Source organism: Paramormyrops kingsleyae, chromosome 17, assembly GCF_048594095.1.
Source record: "Paramormyrops kingsleyae isolate MSU_618 chromosome 17, PKINGS_0.4, whole genome shotgun sequence".
NCBI classification, from domain to species: Eukaryota; Metazoa; Chordata; class Actinopteri; order Osteoglossiformes; family Mormyridae; genus Paramormyrops; species Paramormyrops kingsleyae.
This window is the reverse complement of record NC_132813.1, coordinates 5,463,147-5,482,124: the sequence shown is the minus strand read 5'-3', so window position 1 is coordinate 5,482,124 and position 18,978 is coordinate 5,463,147. Positions and strand designations below refer to the sequence as shown.

Sequence of the window (18,978 nt, the reverse complement as noted above, 5' to 3'; positions counted from 1 at the left end):
TAGAGAAGGCAAGCAAACATGACTGCCAGTGTAAACCGCCAGTGGGTTGATGGAATGGTGTCTCAAACACCCAGCGGTGCTTACAAAGAGGGTCGGTGTGCCGGCTACCATCCCTGGTGCCCCCGACGCCCACCCCTACCGCACACCTCTTGCGGAAAAACTTACGGCAGGGATCTCCTCCGACTCCCAGTCCCAGTTCTCCCAGACGCCCCCCTCCCAGTCATTTGCGGTCGATGCCTGCAGCAGCCACCTAGTCAAGGCCTCTTCCAGCTCTAGCAGAGCCTCCCAGTCCGAAAGGGAGTCTGACAAAGCCTCCATCTGTGGTGGGCACACTGGGGGTCACCCTCGAGAAAAAGCAGCCTGGACCCCCTGCTGAGAACGGGCTCTTTTTGGTCCAGCCGACGGCACCTATCTGAATGCGGACGACCTGGCAGAAGCTGGCCTGTCTCCTGAAGCAATCCCCTTCGACTGGTGTCCAGAAGGTGTCCTCCAAGGGGCTCTTCGGGCTGCTCCTAATCTATGTGGTGCCACTTGTAGCCCGGGTGTTGAACTCCGCTGGCTCCAACTGCACAATCTCTGGCTCACACGAAGCACCACGATGGCTGACCTGGAGTAACCCCGGAAGACAGCCCCTTTGTTGTTTTGGCTCCCTGTGTCCGTTGTGCATGCGCACAAACCGCCAGATCACGGCCCCCCTTCCTGTGTCCGGCACAGCCCCAGAATGAGCGGAGCGCTCCCGGCAGAATAAGCGGAGAAATCCTCTGCTTTAGGTCAGGAATGCTGATCTTCTTATTAGAGACTCAGGGACTATTCTTTCACACTCCTGACAGGATGAGCAAATTAAGGAAGAAAATCAATGTTGGGGCATCAACATGAACTGGCTAAATGCATTTGTCCCTTTGATTCCTTTAAGCTGATTTTGTCCGACAGTGATAGCAAACAGCTGTTTAGTTTTATGAAGCAGATGAGAATGACTGATTTTTCCAAACTCCCACATGCTTGCTCTCTCTCTCTCATTCCCTTTCCTTCATCCCCACCCCTCTGGCCGCTGTGGTCTTTTTTCGGGAACTGTCCCGTTCCTGTAGGCAGGCAGCTTCAGACCCAGTCTCTTATCATACAGTGAGCACAGTTGTACTGTGCCTGACTATGCTGAAGAGTTTCCAAAATTTTTACAGGCTGCCCTTGGTCCGTCCTGGTCCAAAATGTATAAATAATCCACGACTGTCAGATAAAGTGTTTCTGTTTTTAAGTTAGTACCTCATACATATTAGTCCGCTGGCACAAAGTAACGAAATGATGGTCCTTTTAGAAGAGGTCACATTTTGAATTAACAAAAATGCTGCCAAAGAAATCGAGTAAGCGGTCGTTCATGAAAAAAAAAATCAAAAAACGTAAAATCTTCAAATTGCTTGGGAAGCGAGACACGTAAACTCACTTCTGATTGAACTGGAACGAGATTGTGCCAGTCGGGAGCAAAAATCCATCTTGGATATCCTTTCCCTAAAAAGAACTTCCGATGCGAGTTTCGACATCCGCATCAAACGGAGCAGCCAACGTGCTAAGCCGAGCCGACAGAACACAGCAAGACGTCCGTCCCCGATGCCGAAGTCTTCACCTCTGCTTATCCATCAGGTGCCGAATCGCCGAGCCCTGGCATCCCTGACCTCGAGGATGTGAGGACTAGTCCCCGGCGAGGGGTATATGAAGAACTCCAGTGCTGCTGGCTTACAGATTAACCTCAAAGCAAACAGTGAGCGCCGTCGGTGGCTGGCACCGTGTAGGACCAGGGTGTGGGGGCCACCTATGTGGGCCGGCCGACAGGATGCCTGTCTGTCGTTGCTGCGATTCCTAGAAGACAGCTTTTAAGGAGTGGAGCGCTACAGGAGTGTTTGTGTGCATATGTGCGGGGGCAGCTTGGGTTATTCTCTGTACTGGCCAATCAGCTTCACAGGAGGGTGTGTGCATGTGTGTGTGTGTGTGGGGGGGGGGGGGCCTGAAAACCTGAAGCAGATGTTCTGTCAAGGCAGTGGCCTCAGTCCAGGCTATTGGACTGGTGTGGGGGGGGGGTGATTAATGGAGGGCAGGCAGGCAACTTCCAGCTCATCCACTGGCCTTTACCATCTCTGTTTACTTCAGCTCCTCAGGCAGAGCGTACCAGTATCAGAAACCACTCCCACCAAAAACACTATGAGAAACCCTGGAGGCGCGGAGAGGGGCGGACCGGCATTAGGTGTAAGGGTGTTGAGATTTCACTGAGAAAACCACATTGCTGTCCTGATTTAAAACAACCAGTGTCAAAAGCAGGATGACAATTGCTTTGAAACAGCAGAAAGGCCACAGATTAATCTCAGGCAAACGTTCGGTGCTGTAAGAGGCCTATCCTGCATCTCTTTCCCATATTATCTCTCTCTGTCAGATATGGGACAGGGTGAATGAACTCTAAAACCCTTCCTTCTGAAGGCCTAGGGGTGTGTGTGTCTGTTTTAGTGTGGGGGTGGCAGACACATGCCAGAGCGCTGAATCAGAGCTCTCTCCACCATATACACGAGTCCCCTGTCCCCAGAGATGCACTCTATAAGGCCTGTACCATAGGCTCTCACTCTATAGCAACTGACCCTGAGAGGGAGGGCTGGGGTGGGGAGCTGCTTATACAGTATCTGCTTTTTCACCACAACTGCGCAGGCACTGGTGCCGTATAAACAGCTATAATAGCAGCATGTGTAGGAGCTTTGCTGTTTATATGGTGCCACGGTCGATAGATGAGGTCAGAGGTCGGGAAACGGGCACGCCAGAGGCGGGGGGTGGGGGGGCGGGGATGCTCCCTGGTGCTCAGAACTCACAAGAGGACGGTTTGGGTTATAATCACGAGTGGCGTCAGTGCCATGGGAGCTCATCACTGCTCATGGGAGACCCCGCGACGGCCCGGAAGCTTCCGGGCCCCGCCCCGCCCATCTGGCAGACGCCGACACTGCCTAGGGGCTGAACCGATGCCCCACCTGGATGCAACTGGGGGCCGCCAGTATTGAATGTACAAGCCTCCCGTTAGATGACAGATAGAACAGATGACCACAGTATAAGGGACCTACAGCCTACTTAACAAAGACCAAGCTCCTCAATAAGACGTTGTGGAGGAGCCCGTTGCTAAGTTTCCCGATAGAAATGGCTGAAACCGCCTCCAGTCAGCAAAACACACCGTCGCAACTTGGTGCCTCGTCAGACTATTTGCTTCATAAGAGTAGCTCTCACTTGGTTGGACACCGCCGTCCTAAAGCATGCTTCTGTGACAGGAACATAAAGACAATAAACATGGGGAATACTGGGCTACCAGAGTACTGGGCTACCAGAGTATTGGGCTACCAGAGTACTGGGCTACCAGAGTACTGGGCTACCAGAACACATGAGATACATTAGCAACATCCCCCAAGCCTAAAGGACTCTGAAAGCAGACACAACGTTTATTACTAAGAATGAAAGGGTCTGATTTCAGCAGAAAGTGCAGTATTAGAAAGTTAAGACAAAGGTGCCTGTATCTGCTGGTCCAGAATAATGGGAAGGGGTTTATACATTTTTAAAAGCTTAGCACTTAGAAACTGTGCCTTGCCTGTTTTTAACATTCAGAATGCTTGCCTGTGGGAGATGACATCACTTCCTGTAAGTGATGCTTTGGCTAAGGAACCGTCCCAAATCATGCACCACAGTAAAAATGCTTAGAAAAATTATAGTCACTAAGACACTCTTCCCTATTACGCTTGATCCCCCCGTTCCCAAAACATCTTAAGAAAGGTTCAGTTCAAGGTTCCACTACAGAAGAGATCATGAGGGCCACCTGGAGTAGGCAACATGCCTCAATACTGCCCCCATGTGGCAGAGTCAGTGTGGTGCCTCGGGCCTGTGGGCTAGAAACTCAAGACGGGCCATGGAGGTCATGCAGAAGGCAGTGGATGCTGGCCACATTCAAACCGGGTTACGTGCACGTTGTGCGCCTGGAGTGGCCATATCGCCACCTGCTGTTAACATTCATGCACTGCATTACCAATAACACAAACCAATGAGTTCTGTTTTTAAGCCCAGCTGAAATCTAAGTTATTTTAATATATTGCATAATTTAAAATATTTTCCTGAAATTTTCTCACAGCATTTAAGGGGAAAGTGACTGATTTGATCAAAAATATATTAATTGTAAACAGTTTAATTTAAACAATGTTTTAACTTCTTGGATGGAGGTGGATTAATTAACTGATTTCAGAGATACCTGGAAACTCGTGTTTCTTTCAATATCAGAATTATTTGCAACCAAAATGTGGTCGCGAGCGACTGAAAAATGAAAGCACATCTTGGTTTAATTAAGAAAGAATTCAACTGGACTAAAAACCAGCACGCTCAGTGTAAGGACCAGTATGTATTCTGGAACTGGCATCTGAGGTGGGAAAGGGAGGAGTCAAGGGAATGACCAAACCAGAGTGGCATTCGGTCAGCAAATCAAATGCTGCCAATTAGCACATGTGATACTCAGGGGCGGGACCAGTGTAGACTGACGCTGCTTAAGAGTTCACAGGCAGGTGGAAACAAGGCAGTGATTGGAAGTAGAGGGACCCCTCAGAAAGAACAGACAGGAGGCAGAACGGAAAGGAAAGAGCGGAAAACAAGACCAAAAAACGAAAATAATAATCATGCTTACTCTCAGGAGGTGTTGTCTTTCATGCTGGAAAGACAGAGAAAAGGTTTAAAAAAAGAAAACGTAAATAAAGCAGGGGTGGAAAAACGAATACAAGTTGAACGGAAGCATAGAGTACAAAAAAAAAAAAACAACACAACTCCCACGTGAAGCCACTTGGATGATTCCGGAACAGAAGCTCAGTACCATCACAGCAGCCGCTCACATAGAGTTATTCATCTGACTCAATGGTTTCAGAGGATACTCCATGCGTCAGTTATTGAAAATGTAAACATCCATCCATCCATCCATCCATCCATCCATCCAGTAACTGGCTATGCTGCACAGGGTTGCAGGGGGCCTGGTGTCTATCCCAGGCAGAGCAAGGCACCAGGCCAGGGCACATTCCTGATGCAGTGACAGTTTGTCACAGGGTACAGACACGCACACACTCACACTCACCCAGTCGCACAGGCAAACTCCACACACGCATAGTGGAGGAGGGAACACATCACTGAACTTGGATGACTGAACCATCACCGGAAGCCTAAAATCACCGGAACCAGTGTGTGGCAAGAAAGTGTGGTGGGGGTCACCACTATGTCCTGGAAGGAGGCAGGAGTGTGGAGAGGAGTAAAGAGCAATGATCTAAGGACACACGCACGCGCGCACACACACACACACACACACACACACACACACACACACACACACACGCACACCTCTTCCAGCTTTTGACACAGATTCCCCTAAAAGCAAAAGATTGCCCACCCCCCACCCCCGCATCCCCAATCCTAACCACATACCCACCCCCTTGTCCAATCTGCTTTCACCAAAAACACGAGTTACCACCCGGGTCACACGGCAGCCAAATCTACACACGGACACACGATCACACAAAGAGAATGAGGTGTCACTTACGTTGTACCAACTCTGGCTTTTCTGTGTTTTCCGGGCGGGAGACGCAGGAGGGACAAAGAGAGACAAAAACACACTGTGAGTTAAGGCTGATGTACCCACCTGCCTGTCTGGGCTTAGAGCTCAAAAATACAAAATAAAGCAGGTTATATAAACAGCGGATGTGTTTACAGACTGTCTGCAGATATATACATATAGAGTGCGTAAAGGTTACATTTAATCCCTCCCCTTCATGGGGAAAAGGAGGTGTGGATTATTTTGTGTCCAATGAAAAGTAACCTTTTAGATCACTGCAGGTACGGATTACTTTTTGTCCAGTGATAAGTAACCTTTTAAATCATTTCACTATGATACTTAAAGACGCACTCAGCAGAGGTAATGCAGCAATGGTCGCAGCTGAGGTGGGTCTCACTGCCAACTGGTATTACCGACACTGGAGATGGACTTATGAATCACTGTTAAATGCCTCTGTCTATCATAAAGCAGTGAACCACAGCAATTAGCCTTTTAAGAGGCCTGCAATCATTGGTGACTAGGTGGTTATGATTGTTGACATTCATTTGGAAGATGGGAGATTGAGGCCTATGTTAGAAATTTTTAATAGACGTCAGAAAAAAAAAAAAGAAGCTAAATTTAACAACCTCAAAGCAAGACCAGCAGTGCATTTTCCTCTATTATATTATTACACTGCTTTGCTTCTTTGTGTATTGAGTATCTGATGTAGGAACAGAGCAAAGACTGCCTGCGCCTACTGAGTTACACATATTTATTTTACTGAGTGGACGCTTTTGTCCAAAGTAATGTAAGTGAGGCAAACAGCACATTGCAAACATACATGCTGTCGAGGAGTCGACTGGGTATTAGTGCTGTTAGGCTGAGCTTCCAGTGAATACTCTGATACACGTGTAAGCAGTATTGGAGCAAGGATCCTGATGGCATGCTTAGGACTGCTGTATTTGGAGGGCGGGGGGGGGGGGGCACTGATTCCCACAAAGGGCAGTTTCCAGAAGGGAGAATTAACAGGAGCGTGTATGGGAGGGAGGCAGGAGTGACTGAGAATGCAGATGTTTGTTCTTAAATAATTGCATTACTGGTTTTATATAATTAAAATAGATGACGGGATAATATATGTTAGTATTCAGTAGCTGTTGTATTGCATTTTAAACACTCGATTTAATTTTGTTCAGAATAATGCATGGAAATGCTAATGTTGGTGCAGATCTGCTTAAAGGGAGATTGCACATAGGCAGTAAGAGCTGCTGAACTTCACTCTCAATGACAAACTATACTATAGTAAATGGACTGATGATTTGAATATGAACTGACAATTTACACTACACTTCTACAATGGTGCTAATATTCTTTCACCCTCCACATTGAATGATACAAGGGACACACTAACTGACCTCAAACTGAGCAGATCGCCACATCCCCCCCCCCCCCCCCCCCCAGCTCCCAGCACAACTGAACAATCAGGCAATCAAGACCATCAAATACCTGGTACAAGTGTGTTGTGACCTTGGAGGGAACACAAATGTAGACTGGCTGGGGGTTGGTGAGAATGGGGTTAGGAAAAACTGGGGTAAACTATTAAAACCACAAATCTATATTTTACGTGATGCAGGTGCGAGCTGCACTTCTCCATGCCTGACTGTAGAGAGCGCCCTAACCCTTCACCACCAGCATAGTCAGGGCTGGGTGAATACTGCACCCATCTGAGCAGCTTGTTAAAACACAAATATGCAGGCAGAGGCAGAAGCTACAAAAAAACTTTCCTCTTTAAAACAACAGATTATCCAGCAAATCTCACATCTCGTGCACTCCACGAGCACGCCGGCCGCGTGTGCTGCTTCATGCCCACACCTCGAACCGTGGGGCACAGGTGAAAGAAACCTTCCCACGCAGCACCTGACACGTCCCGGAAAACCTGCCATTGGGTCGCTCTGCTTGTTCGACACGCATGCTGACCGGTGCTCACTGATCCTTACGGTCCCTCTGCATTTCCTGCTTCCTGATTCTCCATGTTTGGCAGCTGGCATGTAGATGTGAGTGGAATATCCCTGCACTACAGTTTAACGATCTTTTAAACTAAGGAGGGGGGTGGGGAGACTGACCAACACAAAACCTGTATAGGCTTCTCTGTGCAAAGTTCTTGTGCTTGTGGTCTTCTGTAGGTTATTTTGACTTGAAGCTCTCAGGATGGATGGTGTATTTGGGCCCCTGTTTTGAGGGTGACAGAAACCGTTCGCTCTTGACCTAGATGCCCTTTGCTGCATGAAGTCATTTACCACATTCCAGATTCTTCCTGCTGGCATATGGAAACCAGGACGGCTGCTGTGTGTGGAGCGCAGGCGTGATTCTAAGATATTTTAAGATGGGGGGGCCATTACAGGGGCCATAATTCATACAAAGGGGCCAACCTTATCATTAGCCAATGATATGATTTGAATCTGTGAGTGACAGGGGAGGGGGTTCTCTGGAGCCCAATTGGCTTTGAGCTAGAGTCAGTGCCCCTGTGGCTCCGCCCCTTCCTCAAGCGATCCACTGTCGGTGAAACTGACAGCCCATAGAGCTGCCCTCGCTGAGGACTCCCGCCGTAATTTGGACAGAATTCAGACGAGAAGCGGGATGAGCTGCCTGTCTTTGTGGGTATGGCGCCAGGCCCCGTCGGGTTAGAGGATGCAGTCGAGGCAGAGCTGAGCCTTGAAGCAGGATCATGCCACACACTGACGCTAGCAGATACCAGTGCTGCTGTGCCGAGTTCTTCTCTCCCAGCTTCCAGTTGAGAAAAGTCCCTTTTTTGTATGTCTCCTAACATCCCACTTTACACAACAGAATTGTCATACTTTATAAATCCCTGTGGGGTGATTCTCTTTTTGCCTACCTTACCATGCTCTCCATGTGACACACAGACAGGTGAGAGCAAGCTTGGGGGGTCACAGCACAGGGTCAGCCACTGCATGCAGCACCCCTGGAGCTGGGGGGGGGGGGGTGAGGGTCTTGCTCAAGGGCCCACAGACATGTGACTATTCTCCCCAGGCTCAAATCGGCAACCTTCTGATCAAAGGGGTGATGCTGTCCCCAGTGTATGAGTCCTGTAGGTCATTAGCTTTTTAAACTCTGCCCAGCATGCTGAAAGCTAATTAAAGGGGTGTAATGTGGATTTAAGATAAAGCTCCTCACTCAATTCCAGTCCTACAGTTGATGGTGCAAAATGGTGGAGGTGAAAGGGTGGGAACCAATGGGACGCCTCCAATGCACCAGATCATTGAATTGATTGACTGATCTCCGCTCCCTTGACCAATACGGAGTATTAGTAGGGGTGTGACACAAACATGCAGTATTCTCAGGCCAGGGAACGGGAGTAAACTCATCCGAGGAGAAGCAAGCTAGTTTACATTCCTTATGCTAACAGATGACTATTTAAACTTGGGTCCCCACTGTGGGGTGACTTGCCTAAATCTTACACAAGTATCACATGTTAGCAATAATAACTAATGACGACTGTGGATGCCGTGACTCAGTGATTTTTAAATAAAAGACGCATATGAAAGGGGCACAGGAACTCAGTCGGAGCGGTAAGTTGTTGGCACGTCTGAGTTCTCAGTGTGTGGTGACGCTACTGGGCAGAGGGTCGGTGTCAAACTCGGTACGGAGGGCAGGCCGGGGAAAGGGACAGATGGAATAAAGTCAAATCCTTACTTTTATGACGCTTAGTCTTTCACACTGGAAAGGAAATGAAGATAAGTGAAGAGGTGAATAAAAATAAATGAACAGAAACTCCATTTAGACAAAAACAGTAATTGAGCAGCATAATGTAAACTGTGCACGTGTGGCTCACTTAACCATTTTAACCATTTTTCTGCGCGATCACAGCATGCATTATTAATTTGTGTGTATGTCCCAACCTCCCCAGTTTAGTAAACCTTAACTGGAAGTGGTGAGGATCTCTGACATCACATGGGGAGTCAAGATTAATCGAACCATCTTCAAATGCAGTTTTTTTTTTTTTATCTACTTCCATTAGACATCAGCAAAGTCCAAACTAAACGAGTTCAGATGTTCAGATGCATTAAACATCACAGGCCTCAAAGGTGTGCGAGCATTCCTGTGGGTCGGACTTGAGACGGGGGACGGTCCCGGCCCACTCAGCGGCCTGAGCGGCGGTGGTCACGGCAACGGGGTGGCAGCGGAGCAGCACCTTGGCAAACCATGTTGCCATGGAGACCACCCAATGAGCGGGCGAACTGGACACTAGGGCTCTCAAGCCTGCCTCCCACAGGGCCACCATGCTCACTGCACTCTAAAACCGGGTCAAGTAATCACATCAAGAAACTGATTAGCTCACCACCCTTATATCTGTCACACATTTATCTGGAATGCTATGGTTTAAGAATATGCAAAACGGAGTCCAAGCACAGACAAGTCCCAGAAAATGCCTTAACATCCATCTTAGACTGCAGGGTGATGGGGATAGTCTTCTCCTCAGAGTGTGGAAGAAGAGGGGTAACGTAACGAATCCATTGATGCTCAGGAGTCATGCTTTGCTAATTATGGCACCTTCCTTAATCACATCCTCCGACAACTAAAAGAAACCCACCCAACATGGGTTTCTCTGGAAGATAAAAAGCTTGACAGAGGAATGTGAGGACAGCTACACCTGTGTCTCCATGCTGATTCATCACCCGAAAGGAAAGGGGGGGGGGGGAAAACTCCTGTCTGCCTCACAGGCTGTAGGGCTCTAGAAAGCATTTCCCAGCTACCAAGGGGGGCAGGCTAATATAGGGGAGCAGGAGCATGTCTCCCAGAGGCCTCACACGGTGCCCTAAGCTGACACCCCCGACAGGGCCCCTCCCAGAATCCAGTCGAGGACTGCTGGGGGTGGGCATTGGCCTGAATGGCAATGGAGACTCTGTAGCAGTGGGTTTATATATACAAGGGGGGGGGGGGGGGGGGTTGGACTTACTACTAAGGGGGAACTCAAAGGGGTGGTGGAGGGAACAAAAATAGCATGCGAGCAGTGAGAGGGAGGCCGTGAGGCGCGGTGCAGAAGGGCGACATGCGGAAGACGACAAGCGTAAGGAGGGCTGACGATATATGGGGAGGGGGGGCAACGTGGGGACACAATGCAGGACACATTACATGGCGTTAGGGTGGATGTGTGTGGGGGGGGGGGGGGTAAAGAACAGAAAAGAGAAATGCTTACTTTGGAAAGTCGCTTGTGAGACTAGCATGCACGAGAAGAAGAACAAAGGAATCAGGAAAAAGGAAACTGCAGGAGGAACAGCAGAGGGAAACAAAAAGGCGTTAGAGAAGTGACACTTCATAACAGCACGGACGCCGAGGGGCGGGAGTATTCCAGGGGTAAGATTAAACTACAAGAGTTACTCTTCACAGAACAGGGGGACGTCTTATGGGGGGGGGGGGGAGTTAATGGGACAGAAACGCAAACACCTTCCGTAACCCCATGTGGGGATGGGCTGGCAGTGTGGGACACGCTGGAATAAACCCAGTAAGGGGTGTACAGGGTGTACACAGCACAATAAACTGTGTCTGAGGTGTGTCATCACTAGGGTGTTCTGTAAATAGCCTGAAAGAACCAATGTTTCTTACACCAGTAAGTTATTATTATTATTATTATTATGCATCTGAAGTGAAGTGCATAGTGCATGCCTTAGAACTTTTCCTGAGTGTAAAAATCATATTGTATGGTATTTAAATTAAACTGTTGACACAGCACTGCAGTTACATCTGGGTCCTTACGCAGACCACTCCTCCATTAGCCGTCCTTGGAAATGCCCGATTGTTGCCTTGGGAGTCTCTCGGATGGATGGTGGATATCAGGCCGGACTCTCATCGCGGAGGTGCCGTAGGACCCTAAGCTGACACCCCTGACTGACCCACGTCATGCACTGTGCCTCCATCCTTTGTCCAGGAGGACTCCTAGTGGATTTTCTCAGAAATACAACACAACCTGATACCCGGAGCCACACCCTGACGTTGTGGTGCGATGACGCGTGGACGGAGCCGGAGTCATGGCCGCAGCGGCCACATCCACAATGGGAAATGTGACACAGTGTTGCCATGACAACATATACAACCTGGTGTCCAGTTTGGAACACATTTGGTTCATATCCACGGAGTCGAATGACAGGCTACCAGGGGTCCCTAATGTGGCACGACAACCTCCCGGGTCTACAAACCATATTTCCGCTATATTTGGTAAAACTGCCACAGACAATAAAGGAGAACACAAGATTCTAACAGATAGTAAAAAGACCTGCACAGGATTGGTGACTCATCAGAAAGTCAAAGCTACAGACAATGAAACAAAATTACGTGTGAGGAAAGGTGCGGGGAGGGGGACGGGGCATTACGGTGGACCTAACAGCGAGCACAAGGAGCAAAGCAGATAAAATACTGGTTCATAAATTAAAAATACGGGGTGTGAAGGCTTACCAACGCGATGGCCACACACGCTATCGCGGCGGGAAACAGAGAAGGCTAACCTCACCCTTTCCAGCGAGCCTGACTACGTGGGTAAAGTCTAGCCCATCACAGAAAGCCCTGGATCCCTTAGACAGAGTGTACGACAAGGGCAGCTCCTTACTGTATGAATAACACTGATGCATTACTGACTGTGCATTTCTGAAATAACAGAATACCAGTGCTCTGTTTAAGTTAAAGCACTCAGTGGGAACGAATCAGCATCTCCGCTCAGCAGGGCCGTGGCTACCAGACGGTTTCCTTGGAAACGCGCTATGCATCAGGGAACATGGACGTAGCCTGTAGGCTAAGGATTTCAGCCTCGTTTTTAAACTCCTGACGTCCATAACATAAAAAGTTTATAAAGGGGGCTTCAGGCAGCCCCTTTAAAAACCACCAACTCAGTCTAAACTAAATTTGAAACAGGAGCGACTGAAGAGAAGACAACTGGGACATCAGCTAGGTAGCTGCAGAATGACTCTGTTTACACAGCAAACAGTGGAATTAGCAGGTTTCAGCTGATCATCGAGTTGATTCTGTGGATCACATCTCAACAGTTACAATGGGCTTAAACTCCAAAGTCAACCGTGTCATGTGGCGCTGGGGGATTTTCGGGATGATGCTCGTGGAATAGGTGGGGGCTGAGAGACAGAGATGCAAGCAGTGAGAGGGCATCACATTCAGTGATGCTTCAAGAATGCGCCTCATTTTGGGTGCCATGGAAGGTGGCCCACAAAAGTGTGTGTGTACCAGCAGTACCAGCCTTGTGGACACAAATTTAGAGAAAAATGACCCTAGATGGACAGTAGATCCAGAAGAACGACTGACAATTCATATGCTTTTATTTTACGAAAAAAATGTAACCAGTTAGAATTCTGAACTAGCGTCAGCAGCAACTGACTGAAGGAGACTGGGGCGCACTGGGAAGTCTTTACTGAGGCATGTGTCGGGAAGAAGAGGTGTGGGGGGGGGCAGAAATGAGTGGAACCTCACCTTGGAGTTCTTGCCGCCGCTGCGTGCCGACTGCACGGAGTAGGAGCGCTGCACGCCTTGCTCGGGGGTGGAGGGGGATTTGTCAGAGTGGTCGGAGCCCTTCTCCACCATATTCTCACCCTCCGGGCACTGAGGGGTCGGCGAGCGGGAGCGCTTGCGCAGGACGGGCGAGCAGGCGGGGGTGCTCCGGTTCGAGTTACTGGCAGTGCTGGAAGGGGGCAGGGGGTTGGGGTGGAGCAAGAGAGAGGAGACACCGCCCTTAACATCACGCCGTAACAAAACGCCGTATCAAATCTCTGTGTACGTCGCACGGCAACTGACCCTTAAAGCAGAGTCGTTATACGGACAGCAGCCATATATAAACCTGGTATCCCCTCTTAACACTATCATCAGCTGAACCCATGTCCCGGAAGCTGATAATCACGTTACCTGTGCCCTCACTCGGCAACAAAGCCAACAACAAACATGCTATAGTGCATAATACATCATGAACGTTTAATTTCGGCATGGTTTGCACCGCCTGGAAAAAGCTGGAAGACAAGGCAACAGCATAAGCTGTTTCGGAGAGACCTTCATCGCTAAAGAAAACACTGGCGATTTAAAACAGACAAACTGACATACGTGAAATTCCAATAATCCTGCAGTACATGAAATCCCATAACGCTGAGCTGTTCTCCCATTAGCCTGTCCGTAATGGCACGTTTCCCGCCCCATGCCCAGCCAGGCTGTGATTCTGGGAAGCCGTAGCTCGGCTTCCAAAGACATTAAAACTTCAGCTGTGCTCGTCTCAGCTTCGCTCTGCTAACACGTCACCCATCCGTAAAGATGGACGGGTCATGTACGACGACAAACCGTCGGGGGTCGACCCTCGGGTGCTGCAAGGCCATTAGGGCTCATTAACGGGGCACTTAACAGTCCACCAAACAATTTAGTGATGCTTAAATTCTACATAATGGCTGCTCAGCATTTTAGGGGATCCTCTTTCCTAAAGGGTAAAATATACCATAAGTGTAAAATGGGTAAAAATAAACCATTAAATCAGGCACAGGGATAGGGATCCAGCAGCAGTAGGCAGGTATCACCCCCGTCAGCCTACATTTGCATTTATTTATTTAGCAGATACTTCTGTCCGAAGCGCAGGCAGGGTTAGCCAGTGTACATGGAGCAATTGGGGTTAAGGGCCTCGCTCAAGGGCACGGGCGATGACATCACTTCGTCAGCCAAGGGATTTGAACCGACGACCTTCGGATCGCTGACCCGCAGAGCCACATTCCGCCCCCGTTTCAGTCCTAGGTAAGAGGGCACTTAACAGATCAGAGCGGCCAGCCGAACGCTTGACCGGATGCTAAAGAGGGATGCAGCCAGGCACCCATCCGTCGCTGGTACTCTCCGTCGCCGCGCAGCTAACGCTAATGCACGCTCCCGCCGCCGTGGACAAGCAACAAACGGGAATTAATAATTTAATAAATCGCCTGGGGAAAGAAGAGACACGTGAGAATCAGAGGAAACAGCTGTCATGCGGTGGGGAGTGACTCCGCCCGCTCCGTCCTGCAGTCCGGTCTGCTCTCACCTTGCTCCTTTCCTCCTCCTCCGCCCCCCCCCCCCCCCCACGTTCTACTGCCCTTTTCTTCCTGGGGCCGCCGGCATTTGTTTTGGCAATATCTGCTCGTTTGAAAACAAACGGAGTGGCACACGGTGCCAGGTGGCGGAGGGGCACGGGGGTGGGGGGGGGGTGCCGGATGAAAGGCAGGGAGGTGGCACTGTGCCGCGGAGGTCTCTTGTTGTGCTGCCGCGTGATCGCCCCCCGCCCCCCCCCCAGAAAGCCTCTGCATCCCGGCTGTCCTTGTTTGTTCGCTCTGCGCTGAACAAAGGGCTGTGGACCCGTCTCTTTCGCCTGCGAGACTCTGTCACTCTACACGCCGTTGTATAACCACTGACGTCACGTCCCACCGATCCCCTCGCCCTCCTGGAGTCGACTGCGTTACTCTGCAATTTCACCCCCCCCCCCACACAAACCAATTGGAGACCGGAATGAAGTTCATTTGAAACCATGAGCGGCAGGAGACCAGTCGGCTTCCCAGTAGGGCCTAGTGCTGGCCTCTCATTTCCAGCACAATTTAAAAAATTTTAACCACAGCTACACTTGATTCAAAATATTTATGTATTTTATCATTTCATTCGCAGGTCAGGGATGTGCTCAGAGTCCCTAAAAAACAGCGCAATAACAGCCACAATTAACAGTGTGCGTTATTAGTCAAAGCTCACGGTTAGTGAGTGACAAATGGTGTGGATGTTATCGCGCTCGTATCTGCACCTGCATGTTCGCGAGTCACGCTATGCTCTTCACGCCGCGCCGCTCGCTTGTCTAGGGGGCGAGAGTTAGCGCAAATAATGATCTCCGAGATATCGGCAACCTTGCGACGGCAAGGATGCCGCATTCCCATGCACCCTGAGGCCCTGCACCGTGAAATTAATGCGATCGCAATGCACGGGTGTCTTTAAATGAAGGAGCACCACACCCGAGGAGGGCAACACAGCCACAAATGGGGCTCACGCGCTTCTCAAGCATCCGGCAGCCTCTAAAACGTCCATCCGTCCATCCATCCGTCCATCCATCCATTCTTCTTAACACTTAACACACAAATATCAGGTCATGGAACAGCCATGTAAAAGAAAGAAAATAAAAAAGGAATAAAATTAAGAGACCAAAATTTGGCAAAGAACTACATTTGCTAAGGAATGGGGGGGGGGATTCTATGGTTTGAACCTTACAAGAACTCAGCCCCCAGTAAAGTTGACATGTTTATGGGGCAAACTGGTAAACTGCTTTAGAAAAATAATATTTCCAAGCGGTTCAGACAGAAAACAGAGAGGCTGAAGCCTCACTAAATGGGGTCTAGTATCATCTATGATAGAGACTATTCCCAAGACAACCGCGATAAATCTGTACTGCTATTATTATGATTAAACTGACTCATTTATGCAATACAATCATTTTGAGGGGTTAGCATCAAAAATTAGGGACAGTTTACATTTAATCACAATCATATTGACAAGCCCAGTGCACTTGCAATAAGTCACTGAGAGAACAACTGCATTAATATAAGTTTTCAGCAAGTGTTAAAAGTTTTGCATCTGTAGTGTCTAGAGATGAAACCAAAACAAAAATTGTAGGAAATTACCAAAAAAAATGTTAATCCATTCAATGTCTCCAATGTGGGGATCAACATCAGTTGGCCAAACGAATAAGTGCTAATGCTTTCCGGGACTTCAGGAAAAATGTTGGTTGTCGGGCAAAGTGATATTTTCCTTCGCAACACAAGAGCCAATCATGTGAACCGGAGGAGCAAAAATAGGAGTCATTAATGGACGAAAAAGACACGCGTTGTGTGGAACGGGGCCCGGAGTTCAGTGAAAATGGACACGTCTCCATGGCAACCTGCTCTCCAGGGACTGGGATACATCGCTAGGCAAACAGCTCCGTGTGATTAAGAGACGTTACATGCATGGAGGAGTAGAAAGACGCATCACATATGTGCATGTCCAGGTTCAGAGTTTTCTGCACTGAAAAGACACATAGTCACATACAAGTATAGAGTATTACTACAGAATGAGACCAGTGGCCTATTTAAAATACACACACTCAGCTACTGACTCATATCCATCAAATAACAGACATGACCTGTCACCTATTCCAGTCATTAGTTCATTACTTTTTTTATTACTCAATTACAAGTGCATTTTTTTTTCATGAGTTATTCTATAACCAGGCCTGACCCCAAAAGACACGTTTTCAGGATTCAGATCTCTGCCACGGGAGGCAGGTCCCAGGCGGCACTGGAAGCACTGCAGTGGCCTTTTTAACCACGAGGCTGCTGGTTCGATTCCCATAGAACAACCCCACAGTAGTCCCCTCGGACCTACATTACTGCTGCACAACACTATGAAGACGCCCAAGGGTTCCTGGGAGAAAAAGGTCAGCTATGTGACTACAGTAGGTAGAGAGTGTATAGAGATGTGGGTGTTCCTGGACATGTGACACTGGCAGTGGTGGCAGTGATACTCTGTGGTATTCCCGGGACACGTCACGGCACGCGGATGGTTCCGGCCTTGTAAGGATATGCAGTCATGAAGCCGCTCCTGGGCTTATCAGCCGTGCGCCCTGCGGCAGAACCCACTATGGATGGGGAGCGAGAAAGGAGGGGGGGAATGGAGAGACCTGGACCGCCAGCTCTACCTGCTGCTAGGAACGTCCTGTCACCTCAGTTGGCGATCCGACACCAACAGGTCTCCGCCCAAACCCACGCCCAAGAAAGGCTCCAGGTCAATAAACAGAACGTTCCAGACCGCCCCCCCCCCCTTCTCCGTATCCCCACCTGCTTTTGGGTAGCCCGCATCGATCAGCCCAATCGCACCCACAATGTAACATCTGACAAACAAACAAGAGGTATTTCTCTGCCTATGAGAAGGGATACAGCAGCTACACTGAGACTCGTATTAAAACAACTACTGGGCTCAGTATAGCCGTCACCGGATGCGACCCCCCCCTCCTGTCAGTCGTGCACCCCTGATTTTCAGCAGGCCACTCTGCCCCCCCGTTCTCAAGCCCACTACTGATGACACGTCCCTACAGTCCCCTGGGAAAAGCAGTGTGCGTACCCTTTCCTCCCAATTCGCCTTCTCCCAACCAGATTAGCGCTAATGCTAACGCACACAGAAAGCTTGGACTAAGGCTTGTTGCTATGGACTCCGGGTAATGGAAGGGATTACATCGCCGTGAGATCACCTACGGAGGGGAGGGAATCAAATGCCCCCCCCTCCACCTGGCCCCGGCTGCCTCCTTGCCCACGCCAGTATCTCCACTGAGCGAATTGGTACTGACCTGGCAGCCATGGGGGGCGCGATGGAACCGTCGCGATCAGCCTCAATCAGCCAGCTCCATTCATTCGGCGATAGCGGCGGAAGGCGGGCGGGAGAGGAGGAGGAGGAAGAGGAGGAGGTGGGGTGAAAGGAGGGGCGGCATCCCAGTAGCGGAGAGCCACTAATCCATGAAGCGGTGACGGCGACAGAGTGTCACCGATGCCGATGGCCTCTCGGCCTGGACGGGTCTCCTTAAATCATGGCCCCGTCTTCTGGTTGGATTCTTTCTCTCCCTCCTTCCCTGCCCCCCCCCCCTCCCCAAGTAGATGGACTTGCCTCGCGAGCTTCAGACCTGAAGGACCCCCCCCCCCTTATCCCCAGTAACGCCGCTATCCCCGCTAACGCCCAGTGTCGAGCCGCCACGCTTGCTTGCACGCTCTCTGTGGCGTCCGCGTACAGAAAGAGATGGAGCAGGCGTGAGCAGGGAGAACAGCGGAGAGAGAGAGAGAGAGAGAGAGAGAGGGAGAGAGAGAGAGGGAGATGGAAGGGGGAGGGAGACAGAGCGAGAGAGGCGACGCCGGCTGCCTCCCTCCTCGGTAGCTCCAGCAGCCCGCCAACCTGTCAATTATTCATGCGCTTCATGAATGGAGCAGCTGACATCACTGGCTCACAGACCATTCTACACCACCCCCCCAGCCCTTAAATCACCCCCCCCCACTCACCCACAAAGGAGAGACACATGCAAGAGCACACACATGCACTGCAGCAACCATGAACTACCTGTGAGAATCCCACAATGCACCTCTGCAGAGTGGCTGTCAAGATCAGCTGTTTGCAACAGTAACCTCTAGTTACTCATGAACAGACAGGCGATACAAAACTAAATTACATTATTATTTTATCATCAGCAGATATCTTTATCCTAAAGAATTTCTAGCAGTTAAAAAGTCAAAGGGAATAACTGCAGGAATCAGAAGCAGAATTCCTTCTACTACTTTCGATTTCAAGTTGAGGGTGTTAACCACTAAGCCCCCCAGCCCTCACAGCCCCCCAGCCCTCACAGCCCC

At 49.7% G+C, this 18,978-nt stretch overlaps 1 protein-coding gene across 23 annotated transcripts in view; it reads right to left on the bottom strand.

Moving 5' to 3' along the window:
* LOC111849614 (protein Aster-B) overlaps nucleotides 1–18,978 on the bottom strand; it is a 122,185-nt gene that overhangs the window by 15,112 nt on the left and 88,095 nt on the right. For 14 of the 23 annotated variants that reach the window (XM_072701079.1, XM_072701069.1, XM_072701084.1 and 11 more), the window contains 5 exons: nucleotides 13,052–13,259; nucleotides 10,779–10,799; nucleotides 9,275–9,298; nucleotides 5,576–5,596; nucleotides 4,679–4,702 (listed from right to left, as the gene is read on the bottom strand). In XM_072701079.1, coding sequence (XP_072557180.1) covers nucleotides 4,679–4,702; nucleotides 5,576–5,596; nucleotides 9,275–9,298; nucleotides 10,779–10,799; nucleotides 13,052–13,259 — 298 coding nt within the window. Of the gene's footprint in view, nucleotides 1–4,678; nucleotides 4,703–5,575; nucleotides 5,597–9,274; nucleotides 9,299–10,778; nucleotides 10,800–13,051; nucleotides 13,260–17,933; nucleotides 18,217–18,978 lie in introns of those variants that run through there. The other 9 variants (XM_072701091.1, XM_072701074.1, XM_072701073.1 and 6 more) reach the window with 9 other exon arrangements.